Source organism: Scyliorhinus canicula, chromosome 29 (genome assembly GCF_902713615.1).
Source record: "Scyliorhinus canicula chromosome 29, sScyCan1.1, whole genome shotgun sequence".
In the NCBI taxonomy this organism is placed as follows: Eukaryota; Metazoa; Chordata; class Chondrichthyes; order Carcharhiniformes; family Scyliorhinidae; genus Scyliorhinus; species Scyliorhinus canicula.
In genome coordinates, this window is record NC_052174.1 from 15215217 (window position 1) to 15235079 (window position 19863).

A 19863-nucleotide genomic window follows, 5' to 3' on the forward strand; every position below is an offset into this window, starting at 1 on the left:
GGCCCTCCTAATCTTGTAGACTTCTATCAGGTCGCCCTTCGGCCTCCGTCGTTCCAGTGAGAACAGGCCGAGTTTATCTAGCCTCTCCTTGTGGCTAACACCCTCCATACCAGGCAACATCCTGGTAAATCTCTTCTGTCCCCTCTCCTAAGCCTCCACATCCTTCTGGTCGTGTGGCGACCAGAATTGAACATTGTATTCCAAGCGTGGCCTAAAACTGGCCACAGAAGGGCCTTGATAGGCGAATGGGCCCAGTGAATTGTAAATTGTGCCTGGGTCTGTGGGGGAGGGGTTTGCAAGGCGAGTCCTGTCCGTTCAGTTTTAAGCTCCCGCCACCTGCCCAGCCTCAGAACCCACCTTTTGCGGGAGGTCAGTTACTGGAGAATGAAGCAAATGAATGGGATTCTGAAGTTAAACTTTCCACATTGCCCCACAGCCTCCAAGGTACATCCCACACGGTCTATTAGAGTCTAGCTCTATCCTGCCCGGACATCCCAGTCTCTCGGGGTCAGGGGGCAGCACCAACCTGCACTTTCACAGCAAAATTGACGATGGTGGTCTTGGTGGAGATTTCCGGGGCGTAGTGCGGGTTCGACAGTTTGGTAGTGATGTAAAATCGGAATTCCTTGTTGTACTCAATCTCCTTGTCTCCCAGTTTCATCACCATCCGCCCAGCTGCAGACAGCAGGGAACAGCGTTAAACACGGGCTGCGGCTTCCATTAAACAGACGGTGCCCTTCGTCGCAAGCTGGGAACCGGATTGGGTTTCATTCAAATAAATAATTGCATTCTTGCCATTTATTTCTCATTCCTCTCAGCCTGCCAACCTCGCCAACCCTCTCAGCCTGCCAACCTTGCCAACCCTCTCAGCCTGCCAACCTCGCCAACCCTTTCAGCCTGCCAACCTCGCCAACCCTCTCAGCCTGCTAACCTTGCCAACCCTCTCAGCCTGCCAACCTCGCCAACCCTCTCAGCCTGCCAACCCTCTCAGCCTGCCAACCTCGCAAACCCTCTCAGCCTGCCAACCTCGCAAACCCTCTCAGCCTGCCAACCTCGCCAACCCTCTCAGCCTGCCAACCTCGCAAACCCTCTCAGCCTGCCAACCTCGCAAACCCTCTCAGCCTGCCAACCTCGCCAACCCTCTCAGCCTGCCAACCCTCAGCCTGCCAACCTCGCCAACCCTCTCAGCCTACCAACCTCGCCAACCCTCTCAGCCTGCTAACCTTGCCAACCCTCTCAGCCTGCCAACCTCGCCAGTCCTCTCAGCCTGCCAACCTTGCCAACCCTCTCAGCCTGCCAACCTTGCCAACCCTCTCAGCCTGCCAACCTCGCCAACCCTCTCAGCCTGCCAACCTCGCCAGTCCTCTCAGCCTGCCAACCTTGCCAACCCTCTCAGCCTGCCAACCCTCTCAGCCTGCCAACCCTCTCGGCCTGCCAACCCTCTCGGCCTGCCAACCCTCTCGGCCTGCCAGTCCTCTCAGCCTTGCCAACCTCGCCAACCCTCTCGGCCTGCCAACCTGGCCAACCCTCGCGGCCTGCCAACCTCGCCAACCCTCTCGGCCTGCCAACCCTCTCAGCCTGCCAACCTCGCCAGTCCTCTCAGCCTTGCCAACCTCGCCAACCCTCTCGGCCTGCCAACCTCGCCAACCCTCTCGGCCTGCCAACCTCGCCAACCCTCTCAGCCTGCCAACCTAGCCAACCCTCTCAGCCTGCCAACCTCGCCAACCCTCTCAGCCTGCCAACCTCGCCAACCCTCTCAGCCTGCCAACCTCACCAACCCTCTCAGCCTGCCAACCTCGCCAACCCTCTCAGCCTGCCAACCTTGCCAACCCTCTCAGCCTGCCAACCTCGCCAACCCTCTCAGCCTGCCAACCTCGCCAACCCTCTCAGCCTGCCAACCTCACCAACCCTCTCAGCCTGCCAACCTTGCCAACCCTCTCAGCCTGCCAACCTTGCCAACCTTCTCAGCCTGCCAACTTCGCCAACCCTCTCAGCCTGCCAACCTCGCCAACCCTCTCAGCCTGCCAACCTCGCCAACCCTCAGCCTGCCAACCTCACCAACCCTCTCAGCCTGCCAACCTCACCAACCCTCTCAGCCTGCCAACCTTGCCATTCCGCTCACCTGACGCGGGCGAGGATGAGCCGGTTATTTGAAGGCGGGGAGGATACTTGCGAGCGGTGTGGGAGGAGTCCGACCAAACTCGCCCATATATTCTGCCCTAAGTTGGGGAAATTTTGGGGGTCGTCCGTCCGCACCGTGTTGCCGATCCTACACGTGGATTTGGAACCCAGTACCCAGGGGGCCCTATCCAGGGTGTCGGACTTGCCAGAGCTGCAAACGGGGGGTGGGGGCAGGCGTTTTAGACTCTGCCTCGCTGGTGGCTCGCAGGCGGGTCCTGTTGAGGTGGAGGTCAGTCTCCCCACCCTGTGCTTCGGTGCGGCCGAAGGATCGAATAGGGTTTCTGTGTCTGGAAAAGGTGAAATCCGCTTTGAGGGGAGGGGGCGCGTGAAGGGTTCCACAAGAGATGGGGTTTACAGTCATCTTCAAATCAGCTCGCCCGGCCTGACTTCAAAACTCAAGATTCAACGCGCATACCTGTGAACCCAGTGAGCACTGAAAAATGAAATGAAAATGAAATGAAATGAAAATGGCTTACTGTCACGAGTAGGCTTCGGTGAAGTTACTGTGAAAAGCCCCTAGTCGCCACATTCCAGCACCTGTCCGGGTACGGGAAGTTTCTGATACTGCAGCTTCCCGCTGGGTTTAGCCCCTCTCACGGTCATTCGAAGCCTTGCCAAGCTCGTCGGTTGCCCCCCCCCCCCCCCCTCCCCCCTCCCCGGCCGGCGCTGCCCCCGTGACACTTACCAACTTTGGTGACAGATTTATTGAGGATGGGGGCGAGTGACGGATCCAGTTCTTCTTGAACGTTCTGGAGTAGGACCGGGGATCCAAACTGCACACCCATTTCCAGCACACGCATGTAATCATTCATCTGAAAATCGATCAGTTTCAGCCCCTGGGGAAAGAGCAAACAGCAAGGGGTGAGTGAGTGGGGGAGGAATATTTCTGTGGGGCTCGTTAAGGTGGTAGCATTTTTCAGGGTGCCGCAGAGGTCCTGGCACCCCACTCCGCTCAACTCGATTCCCCCCCCCCCCCCCCCGAGAAAGATGTCGAGGAACTCCGACCGGGAACGGGGGAAATGCAACAGCATTTTACTCATTACTTGTTTATCAGTAAGTGTCCTCCCCTCTCAGTGCAGACTCCGCACAGATAGTAACCCAAGTAGGGAATCGAACCCAGGACCCTGGCGCTGTGAAGCAACGGTACCAGCCACTGTGCATCGGAGCTGTCCTGGATTTAGGTTAGGCCACAGCTGGAGTACGGTGTTCAGTTCTGGTCACCGCACTATAGGAAGGATGTGATTACATCGGAGACGGTGCAGAGGAGATTCACCAGGACGTTCGCTGCGATGGAGCGTCTCAGCTATGAAGGGAGCCTGGATAAGCTCAGGTTGTTTTCATTGGAGCAGAGAAGGCTGAAAGGGGACCAGATTGAGGCGGACAAGATTATCAGGGGGATGGACAGGGTGGATAGAAAGCAGCTGATCCTTGATTGAAGGGTCAATAGAGATGCGGCATAATTCTAAAGCGAAAGGCAAGACCCGTACCAGCCTCCCCGGACAGGCGCCAGACTGTGGCAACTAGGGGCTTTTCACAGTAACTTCATTGAAGCCTACTCGTGACAATAGCGATTTTCAATTTCAATTTTTCAAGAGTTTTAGAGGGTTCTTTAACAATCCAGAACAGGTATCAGAGCTGTTCCTGAACAATCCAGTAACAGGTATCAGAGCTGTTCCTGAACAATCCAGTAACAGGTATCAGAGCTGTTCCTGAACAATCCAGTAACAGGTATCAGAGCTGTTCCTGAACAATCCAGTAACAGGTATCAGAGCTGTTCCTGAACAATCCAGTAGCAGGTATCAGAGCAGTTCCTGAACAATCCAGTAACAGGTATCAGAGCTGTTCCTGTATAATCCAGTAACAGGTATCAGAGCTGTTCCAGTACAATCCAGTAACAGGTATCAGAGCTGTTCCAGTACAATCCAGTAACAGGTATCAGAGCTGTTCCTGAACAATCCAGTAACAGGTATCAGAGCTGTTCCTGAACAATCCAGTAACAGGTATCAGAGCTGTTCCTGAACAATCCAGTAACAGGTATCAGAGCTGTTCCTGAACAATCCAGTAACAGGTATCAGAGCTGTTCCTCAACAATCCAGTAACAGGTATCAGAGCTGTTCCTCAACAATCCAGTAACAGGTATCAGAGCTGATCCTGAACAATCCAGTAGCAGGTATCAGAGCTGTTCCTGAACAATCCAGTAACAGGTATCAGAGCTGTTCCTGAACAGTCCAGTAACAGGTATCAGAGCTGTTCCTGAACAATCCAGTAACAGGTATCAGAGCAGTTCCTGAACAATCCAGTAACAGGTATCAGAGCTGTTCCTCAACAATCCAGTAACAGGTATCAGAGCTGATCCTGAACAATCCAGTAACAGGTATCAGAGCTGTTCCTGAACAATCCAGTAACAGGTATCAGAGCTGTTCCTGAACAATCCAGTAACAGGTATCAGAGCTGATCCTGAACAATCCAGTAACAGGTATCAGAGCTGTTCCTGAACAATCCAGTAACAGGTATCAGAGCTGTTCCTGAACAATCCAGTAACAGGTATCAGAGATGTTCCTGAACAATCCAGAACAGGTATCAGAGCTGTTCCTGAACAATCCAGTAACAGGTATCAGAGCAGTTCCTGAACAATCCAGTAACATGTATCAGAGCTGTTCCTGAACAATCCAGTAACAGGTATCAGCGCTGTTCCTGAACAATCCAGTAGCAGGTATCAGAGCTGTTCCTGAACAATCCAGTAACATGTATCAGAGCTGTTCCTGAACAATCCAGTAACAGGTATCAGCGCTGTTCCTGAACAATCCAGTAACAGGTATCAGAGCTGTTCCTGAACAATCCAGTAACAGGTATCAGAGCTGTTCCTCAACAATCCAGTAACAGGTATCAGAGCTGTTCCTGAACAATCCAGAACAAGTATCAGAGCTGTTCCTGAACAATCCAGTAACATATATCAGAGCAGTTCCTGAACAATCCAGTAACAGGTATCAGAGCAGTTCCTGAACAATCCAGTAACAGGTATCAGAGCTGTTCCTGAACAATCCAGTAACAGGTATCAGAGCTGTTCCTGAACAGTCCAGTAACAGGTATCAGAGCTGTTCCTGAACAGTCCAGTAACAGGTATCAGAGCTGTTCCTGAACAGTCCAGTAACAGGTATCAGAGCTGTTCCTGAACAATCCAGTAACAGGTATCAGAGCTGTTCCTGAACAATCCAGTAGCAGGTATCAGAGCAGTTCCTGAACAATCCAGTAACAGGTATCAGAGCAGTTCCTGAACAATCCAGTAACAGGTATCAGAGCTGTTCCTGAACAATCCAGTAGCAGGTATCAGAGCTGTTCCTGAACAATCTAGTGACAGGTATCAGAGCTGTTACTGAACAATCTAGTAACAGGTATCAGAGCTGTTCCTGAACAATCTAGTGACAGGTATCAGAGCTGTTCCTGAACAATCCAGTAACAGGTATCAGAGCTGTTCCTGAACAATCCAGAACAGGTATCAGAGCTGTTCCTGAACAGTCCAGTAACAGGTATCAGAGCTGTTCCTGAACAATCCAGTAACATGTATCAGAGCTGTTCCTGAACAATCCAGTAGCAGGTATCAAAGCTGTTCCTGAACAATCTAGTAACAGGTATCAGAGCTGTTCCTGAACAATCCAGTAGCAGGTATCAGAGCTGTTCCTGAACAATCCAGTAACAGGTATCAGAGCTGTTCCTGTACAATCCAGTAACAGGTATCAGAGCTGTTCCTGAACAATCCAGTAACAGGTATCAGAGCTGTTCCTGAACAATCCAGTAACAGGTATCAGAGCTGTTCCTGAACAATCCAGTAACAGGTATCAGAGCTGTTCCTGTACAATCCAGTAACAGGTATCAGAGCTGTTCCTGAACAATCCAGTAACAGGTATCAGAGCTGTTCCTGAACAATCCAGTAGCAGATATCAGAGCTGTTCCTGAACAATCCAGTAACAGGTATCAGAGCTGTTCCTGAACAATCCAGTAACAGGTATCAGAGCTGTTCCTGAACAATCCAGTAACAGGTATCAGAGCTGTTCCTGAACAATCCAGTAACAGGTATCAGAGCTGTTCCTGAACAATCCAGTAACAGGTATCAGAGCTGTTCCTGAACAATCCAGTAGCAGATATCAGAGCTGTTCCTGAACAATCCAGTAACAGGTATCAGAGCTGTTCCTGAAGAATCCAGTAACAGGTATCAGAGCTGTTCCTGAACAATCCAGTAACAGGTATCAGAGCTGTTCCTGAACAGTCCAGTAACAGGTATCAGAGCTGTTCCTGAACAATCCAGTAACAGGTATCAGAGCAGTTCCTGAACAATCCAGTAACAGGTATCAGAGCTGTTCCTCAACAATCCAGTAACAGGTATCAGAGCTGATCCTGAACAATCCAGTAACAGGTATCAGAGCTGTTCCTGAACAATCCAGTAACAGGTATCAGAGCTGTTCCTGAACAATCCAGTAACAGGTATCAGAGCTGATCCTGAACAATCCAGTAACAGGTATCAGAGCTGTTCCTGAACAATCCAGTAACAGGTATCAGAGCTGTTCCTGAACAATCCAGTAACAGGTATCAGAGATGTTCCTGAACAATCCAGAACAGGTATCAGAGCTGTTCCTGAACAATCCAGTAACAGGTATCAGAGCAGTTCCTGAACAATCCAGTAACATGTATCAGAGCTGTTCCTGAACAATCCAGTAACAGGTATCAGCGCTGTTCCTGAACAATCCAGTAGCAGGTATCAGAGCTGTTCCTGAACAATCCAGTAACATGTATCAGAGCTGTTCCTGAACAATCCAGTAACAGGTATCAGCGCTGTTCCTGAACAATCCAGTAACAGGTATCAGAGCTGTTCCTGAACAATCCAGTAACAGGTATCAGAGCTGTTCCTCAACAATCCAGTAACAGGTATCAGAGCTGTTCCTGAACAATCCAGAACAAGTATCAGAGCTGTTCCTGAACAATCCAGTAACATATATCAGAGCAGTTCCTGAACAATCCAGTAACAGGTATCAGAGCAGTTCCTGAACAATCCAGTAACAGGTATCAGAGCTGTTCCTGAACAATCCAGTAACAGGTATCAGAGCTGTTCCTGAACAGTCCAGTAACAGGTATCAGAGCTGTTCCTGAACAGTCCAGTAACAGGTATCAGAGCTGTTCCTGAACAGTCCAGTAACAGGTATCAGAGCTGTTCCTGAACAATCCAGTAACAGGTATCAGAGCTGTTCCTGAACAATCCAGTAGCAGGTATCAGAGCAGTTCCTGAACAATCCAGTAACAGGTATCAGAGCAGTTCCTGAACAATCCAGTAACAGGTATCAGAGCTGTTCCTGAACAATCCAGTAGCAGGTATCAGAGCTGTTCCTGAACAATCTAGTGACAGGTATCAGAGCTGTTACTGAACAATCTAGTAACAGGTATCAGAGCTGTTCCTGAACAATCTAGTGACAGGTATCAGAGCTGTTCCTGAACAATCCAGTAACAGGTATCAGAGCTGTTCCTGAACAATCCAGAACAGGTATCAGAGCTGTTCCTGAACAGTCCAGTAACAGGTATCAGAGCTGTTCCTGAACAATCCAGTAACATGTATCAGAGCTGTTCCTGAACAATCCAGTAGCAGGTATCAAAGCTGTTCCTGAACAATCTAGTAACAGGTATCAGAGCTGTTCCTGAACAATCCAGTAGCAGGTATCAGAGCTGTTCCTGAACAATCCAGTAACAGGTATCAGAGCTGTTCCTGTACAATCCAGTAACAGGTATCAGAGCTGTTCCTGAACAATCCAGTAACAGGTATCAGAGCTGTTCCTGAACAATCCAGTAACAGGTATCAGAGCTGTTCCTGAACAATCCAGTAACAGGTATCAGAGCTGTTCCTGTACAATCCAGTAACAGGTATCAGAGCTGTTCCTGAACAATCCAGTAACAGGTATCAGAGCTGTTCCTGAACAATCCAGTAGCAGATATCAGAGCTGTTCCTGAACAATCCAGTAACAGGTATCAGAGCTGTTCCTGAACAATCCAGTAACAGGTATCAGAGCTGTTCCTGAACAATCCAGTAACAGGTATCAGAGCTGTTCCTGAACAATCCAGTAACAGGTATCAGAGCTGTTCCTGAACAATCCAGTAACAGGTATCAGAGCTGTTCCTGAACAATCCAGTAGCAGATATCAGAGCTGTTCCTGAACAATCCAGTAACAGGTATCAGAGCTGTTCCTGAAGAATCCAGTAACAGGTATCAGAGCTGTTCCTGAACAATCCAGTAACAGGTATCAGAGCTGTTCCTGAACAATCCAGTAACAGGTATCAGAGCTGTTCCTGAACAATCCAGTAGCAGATATCAGAGCTGTTCCTGAACAGTCCAGTAACAGGTATCAGAGCTGTTCCTGAACAATCTAGTAACAGATATCAGAGCTGTTCCTGAACAGTCCAGTAACAGGTATCAGAGCAGTTCCTGAACAATCCAGTAACAGGTTGTGGAGGTGAAACCCACGCAGACACGGGGAGAATGTGCAAACTCCACAAGGACAGTGACCCAGAGCCAGGCTCGAACCCTGGGTCGTCGGCGCCGTGAGGCAGCAGTGCTAACCACTACGCCACCGTGCTGGCCCGACTTCACTGGAAAGGAACATGGGACAGGGCGTAAACCAGCACACCACCCCAGCCTCCAGTCCCAGGTCGAATTCAGTGTGGAGTGTATGATGGTGCTGCTGAGGGCAGTGGGTTACAGCTGCAATGTGTGTTAGAGACAGCAGATGGCGGTGTACACTGCAAATGATTTTCTACCTCGCCAGCATTGGCAGAACATCCTAAAGCCAGTGTGACTCATTTCATCAACTCACATTTCATCCAGCGATTTATTTCCTCAAATCATTTTGTTAGGAGATGACAGGGAAGGTTTTAAGTTATTTCCCCACTCATTAATTTCAGCATACTTAGGTACAAAGGAGCAGATGCAGAGTAAAGCTCCCTCTACACTGTCCCCATCAAACACTCCCAGTCGGTGCTGTAACTCTCGATTCCAAGTGTGAGCTGCACTATTGGAGCCGTATTGACGTCCAGACCCCAATCTGACCCTAACCAGGGCAACGCGAGAACCCCTCAACTGATTTCAGTCTTGCTGGGCTGGGGAGCAGGAGCGATGATCAGCGAAGGCAGCTGGTGCTGCCAGCACTCTCTCGGACTCACAGGTCAGGAATGGCCATTAAGGGGATGTGCTGCTTGTCTCCCGTCACCACGGCTGTAAACTCTTCTCCCAGTTTGATTTCACAAAATAATCACACAGCATGGAAAAGGCCCTTCAGCCCATCAAGCCTGCACCTACACAAACAAACCTCCTCTAACCGACGCCAATCCCACTTCCCAGCGCTTGGCCCACAGCCGTGAATGTTCAGGCATTCCAGGTGCTTTGTGAAGATTGATGTTTCCAGCCTCAACTCCCCTCCCAGGCAGTGCTTCCGGATTCCCATCACCCTCTGGGTGAAAACATGCTTCATCTCCTGCCCCTCACCTTAAAATGATGCCCCCTCTTAACTGACCCTTCAACTAAAGGGAGCAGCTGCTATCTATCCACCCTGTCCCTCACAGTCTTATCCACCTCAATCAGGTGCCTTTCTCAGCTCCAAAGGAAACAACCTGAGCTTGTCCAGCCTGCCTTCATAGCCCGAGACGTTCCATCCCAGGGAACGTCCTGGTGAATCTCCTCTGCACCCTCTCCGATGCGATCACATCCCTTCTATAGAGTGGCGACAAGAACTGAACAGAGTACTCCAGCTGTGGTCTAACGTCTAACCTAAATGCAGGACAGCTCCGACATAAACTCCCTACTCTTATAATCTCCGCCACGACTGATAACGGCAAGCGTCCCTCATAATCATCCTATCGACCCATCCTGCCCCCTTCAGAGATCTGTGGACAAGAGGGGACAATTGAAAGGAGAGAAAGAGAACACTGTTATTTAGCTGTGGAGAGCGACCCCGCTATTCCAGGCCAGGAGGCCGGTGATTTGATTGGTCCAGGACTGATTTCAGGCACGCCATTTGCATTGTGTTACTCTCCTCCACTCACTGCATTGCTGGCAACATCAGCGTGCTTTAATCAGGAGGTCTTGTTGCAGTCCCGGTCAGGGATGCCAGTAGTTTGTAGTGATTATTTGCGTGGGTTTTTCATGACAACCCCCCTCCGCCCCATCCCCCTGTCGCAGTATCCCGGTGAGTGAGGGTGAGGACAACAGGAAACCCCGATGATAGCGAGAGGGGAATCTCAGCTTCTTTTAAATAGACCCTGTAGACTGTTTGACGCGGCAGCTTTTTAAAATAGACCCTGTAGACTGACGCGGCACACCATATTTTTTAAATTTGAAGTGCCCAATTCTTTTTTTTCCAATTAATGGGCAACTTTAGCGCGGCCAATCCACCTGCACTGCCCTACGTGAGACCCACGCAGACACGGGGAGAATGTGCAAACTCCGCGCGGACAGTGAACCGGGGCCCGGGATCGAACCCGGGTCCTCAGCGCCTTGAGTCAGCAGTGCTAACCACTGTGCCACCGTGATGCGGCACAGAGTTACGATTAACTTTCAGAGTTAGCTGAACACTGGCTGTCAGGTGGACTGTTTTCCGGTGAATCATGTCCCTCGCTCTGCCATCAATGCATCATGGCATCACTATGTCTGCCAATCATGTTGATTTATTTATTTACACCCCTATTAGTGCTCAGATTCTCTCTGCAGATTCATTGAGCTCAGACCTTGGAGTACTCCATGTTCTTGATCCACTTCAGAGCCTGACCCTGAGGGTCCACCATCAGAGGCCACCTGGGGGAGGGGGAGAGAGAAGGGCAAAGGTCAAGCTGTGTATCTCACTCATTACCAGCAGTCCCTACAGACTCCAGTTCCTCTTTGCTATCACACTCCTTACTCAAAGAGAGTCACTAACTTTCCACTAACTTGCACGGAACGCATGCCGAGCGTTGTTAACGCACAGATGAATTCCGAACTCACAACACTGAATACGACAGAATAAAGCTCCCTCCAAACCGCCCCGTAAGATGGTAAGAAATGGGGAGGCGGTGGGTGGAGCGGGTCAGTGGGTGGGTGTCGGTGGGTGGGGGTCGGTGGGTGGGGGTCGGTGGGTGGGTGTCGGTGGGTGGGGGTCGGTGGGTGGAGCGGGTAGGTGGGTGGGGGTAGGTGGGTGGGGGTCGGTGGGTGGGTGTCGGTGGGTGGGGGTCGGTGGGTGGGTGTCGGTGGGTGGGTGTCGGTGGGTGGGGGTCGGTGGGTGGAGCGGGTAGGTGGGTGGGTGTCGGTGGGTGGAGCGGGTCGGTGGGTGGGGGTCGGTGGGTGGAGCGGGTCGGTGGGTGGAGCGGGTAGGTGGGTGGAGCGGGTCGGTGGGTGGGTGTCGGTGGGTGGAGCGGGTCGGTGGGTGGGTGTCGGTGGGTGGGGGTCGGTGGGTGGGTGTCGGTGGGTGGGGGTCGGTGGGTGGGGGTCGGTGGGTGGGTGTCGGTGGGTGGGGGGTGGGTGGGGTGGATGTCGGTGGGTGGGGGTCGGTGGGTGGGGGTCGGTGGGTGGGTGTCGGTGGGTGGGGGTCGGTGGGTGGGGGTCGGTGGGTGGGGTGTCGGTGGGTGGAGCGGGTAGGTGGGTGGGTGTCGGTGGGTGGGGGTCGGTGGGTGGGCGTCGGTGGGTGGGGGTCGGTGGGTGGGGGTCGGTGGGTGGGGGTCGGTGGGTGGGGGTCGGTGGGTGGAGCGGGTCGGTGGGTGGGGGTCGGTGGGTGGGGGTCGGTGGGTGGGGGTCGGTGGGTGGGGGTCGGTGGGTGGAGCGGGTCGGTGGGTGGGTGTCGGTGGGTGGGTGGGTGTCGGTGGGTGGGTGTCGGTGGGTGGAGCGTGTAGGTGGGTGGGGGTCGGTGGGTGGAGCGGGTCGGTGGGTGGGGGTCGGTGGGTGGGTGTCGGTGGGTGGGTGTCGGTGGGTGGAGCGGGTCGGTGGGTGGAGCGGGTAGGTGGGTGGGGGTCGGTGGGTGGGTGTCGGTGGGTGGAGCGGGTCGGTGGGTGGAGCAGGTCGGTGGGTGGGGGTCGGTGGGTGGGGGTCGGTGGGTGGGTGTCGGTGGGTGGGGGTCGGTGGGTGGGGGTCGGTGGGTGGGGGTCGGTGGGTGGGGGTCGGTGGGTGGAGCGGGTCGGTGGGTGGGTGTCGGTGGGTGGGGGTCGGTGGGTGGGTGTCGGTGGGTGGGGGTCGGTGGGTGGATCGGGTCGGTGGGTGGAGCAGGTCGGTGGGTGGGGGTCGGTGGGTGGGTGTCGGTGGGTGGGTGTCGGTGGGTGGGTGTCGGTGGGTGGGTGTCGGTGGGTGGATGTCGGTGGGTGGGTGTCGGTGGGTGGGTGTCGGTGGGTGGGTGTCGGTGGGTGGGTGGGTGTCGGTGGGTGGGTGTCGGTGGGTGGAGCGGGTCGGTGGGTGGGTGTCGGTGGGTGGAGCGGGTCGGTGGGTGGGGGTCGGTGGGTGGGTGTCGGTGGGTGGGGGTCGGTGGGTGGGTGTCGGTGGGTGGGTGTCGGTGGGTGGGTGTCGGTGGGTGGGTGTCGGTGGGTGGGTGTCGGTGGGTGGGTGTCGGTGGGTGGGTGTCGGTGGGTGGGGGTCGGTGGGTGGGTGTCGGTGGGTGGGGGTCGGTGGTGGGGGTCGGTGGGTGGGTGTCGGTGGGTGGGTGTCGGTGGGTGGAGCGGGTCGGTGGGTGGAGGTGTCGGTGGGTGTAGCAGGTAGGTGGGTGGAGCGGGTCGGTGGGTGGGTGGAGCAGGTCGGTGGGTGGGTGGAGCAGGTTGGTGGGTGGGTGTCGGTGGGTGGAGCGGGTAGGTGGGTGGAGCGGGTCGGTGGGTGGGTGTCGGTGGGTGTAGCAGGTAGGTGGGTGGAGCGGGTCGGTGGGTGGAGCGGGTCGGTGGGTGGAGCGGGTCGGCTGCCGGGGGTGATATTCTGTTTGTGACGGGCCCGCCCCCCACAGGGGCACTGTTGAAGCGTTTTGGGGCTTTGTTTAGGATATAACCTGAATTTGGAGACGAGCGAGTGTTTGTCTGACAGGCGAGAGGAGCCAATTTGGGGTTGTTGTCATCCCGGTTAGCGGGTTCACACTTTCGGTATGTGGGGGGTTCAGTTAGCTCGGGATTGGGCCCGGGTCCGTGAGTTGAACTTTACGGGTCGAGGCCGATTTACAGAGGTGGGATAGTCTCTGTCTGTATTCGGCGAGCAGTATTCAATCGGTTAAGATTAATATTTCACCACAGTTTCCGTTTCTGTTCCAGTGATTCTGTCAAAGTCTGTCTTTGGGAAAGTTGAAAGATTGATTTTGTCCATTATTTGGGGGGTAAAACAGCGAGGATTTGGAAGATGGTCCTTCAGAGGGCTGAGCAGTCAGGGAGCCTGGCGGTGCTGGGTTTGATGTACGATTACTGGGCGGGGAATGGTGAGAAAGTGTTGGGGTGGTGTGGGGATCCGCAGGCGGTATGGGTGCCGACAGAGCCAGTATTGTGTGTGTGTGGGTGGGGGGGTGGGGGGGTTGAGGGCGTTGGTGACGGATTTGCTCCCGTTTTCTCCGGTGAAATATTCGGCTAATCCAGGGGTGGTTTCCACCCTGAAGATCTGGAGATAATTTCGGCAACATTTTAAATTGGAGGAGGTGTCGAGGCTGCCACCAATTTGTGCTAATCAGATGTTCGAGCCGGCGAGGTGGGACACCGGGTTTAGAAAGGGAAGGAGAAGGGGGTAGAAGGTTTGGGGGATTTGTTCGTGGACCAGCGTTGTCGGAGAAATCTGTGATCTCGCTTAATTCCCCTACACTCCCAGGACAGGTACAGCATGGGGTTAGATACAGAGTAAAGCTCCCTCTACACTGTCCCCATCAAACACTCCCAGGAGAGGTACAGCACGGGGTTAGATACAGAGTAAAGCTCCCTCTACACTGTCCCCATCAAACACTCCCAGGACAGGTACAGCATGGGGTTAGATACAGAGTAAAGCTCCCTCTACACTGTCCCCATCAAACACTCCCAGGAGAGGTACAGCACGGGGTTAGATACAGAGTAAAGCTCCCTCTACACTGTCCCCATCAAACACTCCCAGGACAGGTACAGCATGGGGTTAGATACAGAGTAAAGCTCCCTCTACACTGTCCCCATCAAACACTCCCAGGTAGGTACAGCACGGGGTTAGATACAGAGTAAAGCTCCCCCTACACTGTCCCCATCAAACACTCCCAGGACAGGTACAGCACGGGGTTAGATACAGAGTAAAGCTCCCTCTACACTGTCCCCATCAAACACTCCCAGGACAGGTACAGCACGGGGTTAGATACAGAGTAAAGCTCCCTCTACACTGTCCCCATCAAACACTCCCAGGACAGGTACAGCACGGGGTTAGATACAGAGTAAAGCTCCCTCTACACTGTACCCATCAAACACTCCCAGGACAGGCACAGCACGGGGTTAGATACAGAGTAAAGCTCCCTCTACACTGTACCCATCAAACACTCCCAGGACAGGTACAGCACGGGGTTAGATACAGAGTAAAGCTCCCTCTACACTGACCCATCAAACACTCCCAGGACAGGTACAGCACGGGGTTAGATACAGAGTAAAGCTCCCTCTACACTGTCCCCATCAAACACTCCCAGGACAGGTACAGCACGGGGTTAGATACAGAGTAAAGCTCCCTCTACACTGTCCCCATCAAACACTCCCAGGACAGGTACAGCACGGGGTTAGACACAGAGTAAAGCTCCCTCTACACTGTCCCCATCAAACATTCCCAGGACAGGTACAGCACGGGGTTAGATACAGAGTAAAGCTCCCACTACACTGTCCCCATCAAACACTCCCAGGACAGGTACAGCACGGGGTTAGATAGAGTAAAGCTCCCTCTACACTGTCCCCATCAAACACTCCCAGGACAGGTACAGCACGGGGTTAGATACAGAGTAAAGCTCCCTCTACGCTGTCCCCATCAAACACTCCCAGGACAGGTACAGCACGGGGTAAGATACAGAGTAAAGCTCCCTCTACACTGTCCCCATCAAACACTCCCAGGAGAGGTACAGCACGGGGTTAGATACAGAGTAAAGCTCCCTCTACACTGTCCCCATCAAACACTCCCAGGACAGGTACAGCACGGGGTTAGATACAGAGTAAAGCTCCCTCTACACTGTCCCCATCAAACACTCCCAGGACAGGTACAGCCTGGGGTTAGATACAGAGTAAAGCTCCCTCTACACTGTCCCCATCAAACACTCCCAGGACAGGTACAGCACGGGGTTAGATACAGAGTAAAGCTCCCTCTACACTGTCCCCATCAAACACTCCCAGGACGGGTACAGTACTGGGTTAGATACAGAGTAAAGCTCCCTCTACACTGACACATCAACACTCCCAGGACAGGTACAGCACGGGGTTAGATACAGAGTAAAGCTCCCTCTACACTGTCCCCATCAAACACTCCCAGGACAGGTACAGCACGGGGTTAGATACAGAGTAAAGCTCCCTCTACACTGTCCCCATCAAACTCTCCCAGGACAGGTACAGCACGGGGTTAGGTACAGAGTAAAATTCCCTCTAGTGTCCCCATCAAACACTCCCAGGACATGTATAGCATGGGGATTGATGCAGAGTAAAGCTCCCTCTACACTGTCCCCATCAAACACTCCCAGGACAGGTACAGCACGGGGTTAGATACAGACTAAAGCTCCCTCTACACTGTCCCCATCAAACACTCCCAGGACAGGTACAGCACGGGGTAAGATACAGAGTAAAGCTCCCTCTACACTGTCCCCATCAAACACTCCCAGGAGAGGTACAGCACGGGGTTAGATACAGAGTAAAGCTCCCTCTACACTGTCCCCATCAAACACTCCCAGGACAGGTACAGCACGGGGTTAGATACAGAGTAAAGCTCCCTCTACACTGTCCCCATCAAACACTCCCAGGACAGGTACAGCCTGGGGTTAGATACAGAGTAAAGCTCCCTCTACACTGTCCCCATCAAACACTCCCAGGACAGGGACAGCACGGGGTTAGATACAGAGTAAAGCTCCCTCTACACTGTCCCCATCAAACACTCCCAGGACGGGTACAGTACTGGGTTAGATACAGAGTAAAGCTCCCTCTACACTGACACATCAACACTCCCAGGACAGGTACAGCACGGGGTTAGATACAGAGTAAAGCTCCCTCTACACTGTCCCCATCAAACACTCCCAGGACAGGTACAGCACGGGGTTAGATACAGAGTAAAGCTCCCTCTACACTGTCCCCATCAAACTCTCCCAGGACAGGTACAGCACGGGGTTAGGTACAGAGTAAAGTTCCCTCTAGTGTCCCCATCAAACACTCCCAGGACATGTACAGCATGGGGATTGATGCAGAGTAAAGCTCCCTCTACACTGTCCCCATCAACACTCCCAGGACAGGTACAGCACGGGGTTAGATACAGAGTAAAGCTCCCTCTACACTGTCCCCATCAAACACTCCCAGGACAGGTACAGCACGGGGTTAGATACAGAGTAAAGCTCCCTCTACACTGTCCCCATCAGACTCTCCCAGGACAAGTACAGCACGGGGTTAGATACAGAGTAAAGCTCCGTCTACACTGTCCCTATCAAACACTCCAGGACATGTACAGCATGGGGATTGATGCAGAGTAAAGCTCCCTCTACACTGTCCCCATCAAACACTCCCAGGACAGGGACAGCACGGGGTTAGATACAGAGTAAAGCTCCCTCTACACTGTCCCCATCAAACACTCCCAGGACGGGTACAGTACTGGGTTAGATACAGAGTAAAGCTCCCTCTACACTGACACATCAACACTCCCAGGACAGGTACAGCACGGGGTTAGATACAGAGTAAAGCTCCCTCTACACTGTCCCCATCAAACACTCCCAGGACAGGTACAGCACGGGGTTAGATACAGAGTAAAGCTCCCTCTACACTGTCCCCATCAAACTCTCCCAGGACAGGTACAGCACGGGGTTAGATACAGAGTAAAGTTCCCTCTAGTGTCTCCATCAAACTCTCCCAGGACAGGTACAGCACGGGGTTAGATACAGAGTAAAGCTCTCTCTACACTGTCCCCATCAAACACTCCCAGGACAGGTACAGCACGGGGTTAGATACAGAGTAAAGCTCCCTCTACACTGTCCCATCAAACACTCCCAGGTAGGTACAGCACGGGGTTAGATACAGAGTAAAGCTCCCCCTACACTGTCCCCATCAAACACTCCCAGGACAGGTACAGCACGGGGTTAGATACAGAGTAAAGCTCCCTCTACACTGTCCCCATCAAACACTCCCAGGACAGGTACAGCACGGGGTTAGATACAGAGTAAAGCTCCCTCTACACTGTACCCATCAAACACTCCCAGGACAGGCACAGCACGGGGTTAGATACAGAGTAAAGCTCCCTCTACACTGTACCCATCAAACACTCCCAGGACAGGTACAGCACGGGGTTAGATACAGAGTAAAGCTCCCTCTACACTGACCCATCAAACACTCCCAGGACAGGTACAGCACGGGGTTAGATACAGAGTAAAGCTCCCTCTACACTGTCCCCATCAAACACTCCCAGGACAGGTACAGCACGGGGTTAGATACAGAGTAAAGCTCCCTCTACACTGTCCCCATCAAACACTCCCAGGACAGGTACAGCACGGGGTTAGACACAGAGTAAAGCTCCCTCTACACTGTCCCCATCAAACATTCCCAGGACAGGTACAGCACGGGGTTAGATACAGAGTAAAGCTCCCACTACACTGTCCCCATCAAACACTCCCAGGACAGGTACAGCACGGGGTTAGGTAGAGTAAATCTCCCTCTACACTGTCCCCATCAAACACTCCCAGGACAGGTACAGCACGGGGTTAGATACAGAGTAAAGCTCCCTCTACGCTGTCCCCATCAAACACTCCCAGGACAGGTACAGCACGGGGTAAGATACAGAGTAAAGCTCCCTCTACACTGTCCCCATCAAACACTCCCAGGAGAGGTACAGCACGGGGTTAGATACAGAGTAAAGCTCCCTCTACACTGTCCCCATCAAACACTCCCAGGACAGGTACAGCACGGGGTTAGATACAGAGTAAAGCTCCCTCTACACTGTCCCCATCAAACACTCCCAGGACAGGTACAGCCTGGGGTTAGATACAGAGTAAAGCTCCCTCTACACTGTCCCCATCAAACACTCCCAGGACAGGGACAGCACGGGGTTAGATACAGAGTAAAGCTCCCTCTACACTGTCCCCATCAAACACTCCCAGGACGGGTACAGTACTGGGTTAGATACAGAGTAAAGCTCCCTCTACACTGACACATCAACACTCCCAGGACAGGTACAGCACGGGGTTAGATACAGAGTAAAGCTCCCTCTACACTGTCCCCATCAAACACTCCCAGGACAGGTACAGCACGGGGTTAGATACAGAGTAAAGCTCCCTCTACACTGTCCCCATCAAACTCTCCCAGGACAGGTACAGCACGGGGTTAGGTACAGAGTAAAATTCCCTCTAGTGTCCCCATCAAACACTCCCAGGACATGTACAGCATGGGGATTGATGCAGAGTAAAGCTCCCTCTACACTGTCCCCATCAAACACTCCCAGGACAGGTACAGCACGGGGTTAGATACAGACTAAAGCTCCTCTACACTGTCCCCATCAAACACTCCCAGGACAGGTACAGCACGGGGTAGATACAGAGTAAAGCTCCCTCTACACTGTCCCCATCAAACACTCCCAGGAGAGGTACAGCACGGGGTTAGATACAGAGTAAAGCTCCCTCTACACTGTCCCCATCAAACACTCCCAGGACAGGTACAGCACGGGGTTAGATACAGAGTAAAGCTCCCTCTACACTGTCCCCATCAAACACTCCCAGGACAGGTACAGCCTGGGGTTAGATACAGAGTAAAGCTCCCTCTACACTGTCCCCATCAAACACTCCCAGGACAGGGACAGCACGGGGTTAGATACAGAGTAAAGCTCCCTCTACACTGTCCCCATCAAACACTCCCAGGACGGGTACAGTACTGGGTTAGATACAGAGTAAAGCTCCCTCTACACTGACACATCAACACTCCCAGGACAGGTACAGTACGGGGTTAGATACAGAGTAAAGCTCCCTCTACACTGTCCCCATCAAACACTCCCAGGACAGGTACAGCACGGGGTTAGATACAGAGTAAAGCTCCCTCTACACTGTCCCCATCAAACTCTCCCAGGACAGGTACAGCACGGGGTTAGGTACAGAGTAAAGTTCCCTCTAGTGTCCCCATCAAACACTCCCAGGACATGTACAGCATGGGGATTGATGCAGAGTAAAGCTCCCTCTACACTGTCCCCATCAAACACTCCCAGGACAGGTACAGCACGGGGTTAGATACAGAGTAAAGCTCCCTCTACACTGTCCCCATCAAACACTCCCAGGACAGGTACAGCACGGGGTTAGATACAGAGTAAAGCTCTCTCTACACTGTCCCCATCAAACTCTCCCAGGACAGGTACAGCACGGGGTTAGATACAGAGTAAAGCTCCGTCTACACTGTCCCTATCAAACACTCCCAGGACATGTACAGCATGGGGATTAGATGCAGAGTAAAGCTCCCTCTACACTGTCCCCATCAAACACTCCCAGGACAGGTATAGCACGGGGTTAGATACAGAGT

General features: G+C 53.0%; 1 protein-coding gene across 1 annotated transcript in view; it reads right to left on the reverse strand.

The window, feature by feature from the left end:
• Positions 1 to 19863, reverse strand: part of dnah2 (dynein, axonemal, heavy chain 2) — a 239036-nt gene that overhangs the window by 41730 nt on the left and 177443 nt on the right. Inside the window, 3 exon segments of the mRNA XM_038786796.1 lie at positions 527 to 675; positions 2867 to 3017; positions 10939 to 11005. Of these exon segments, the coding sequence (XP_038642724.1) occupies positions 527 to 675; positions 2867 to 3017; positions 10939 to 11005 (367 nt within the window).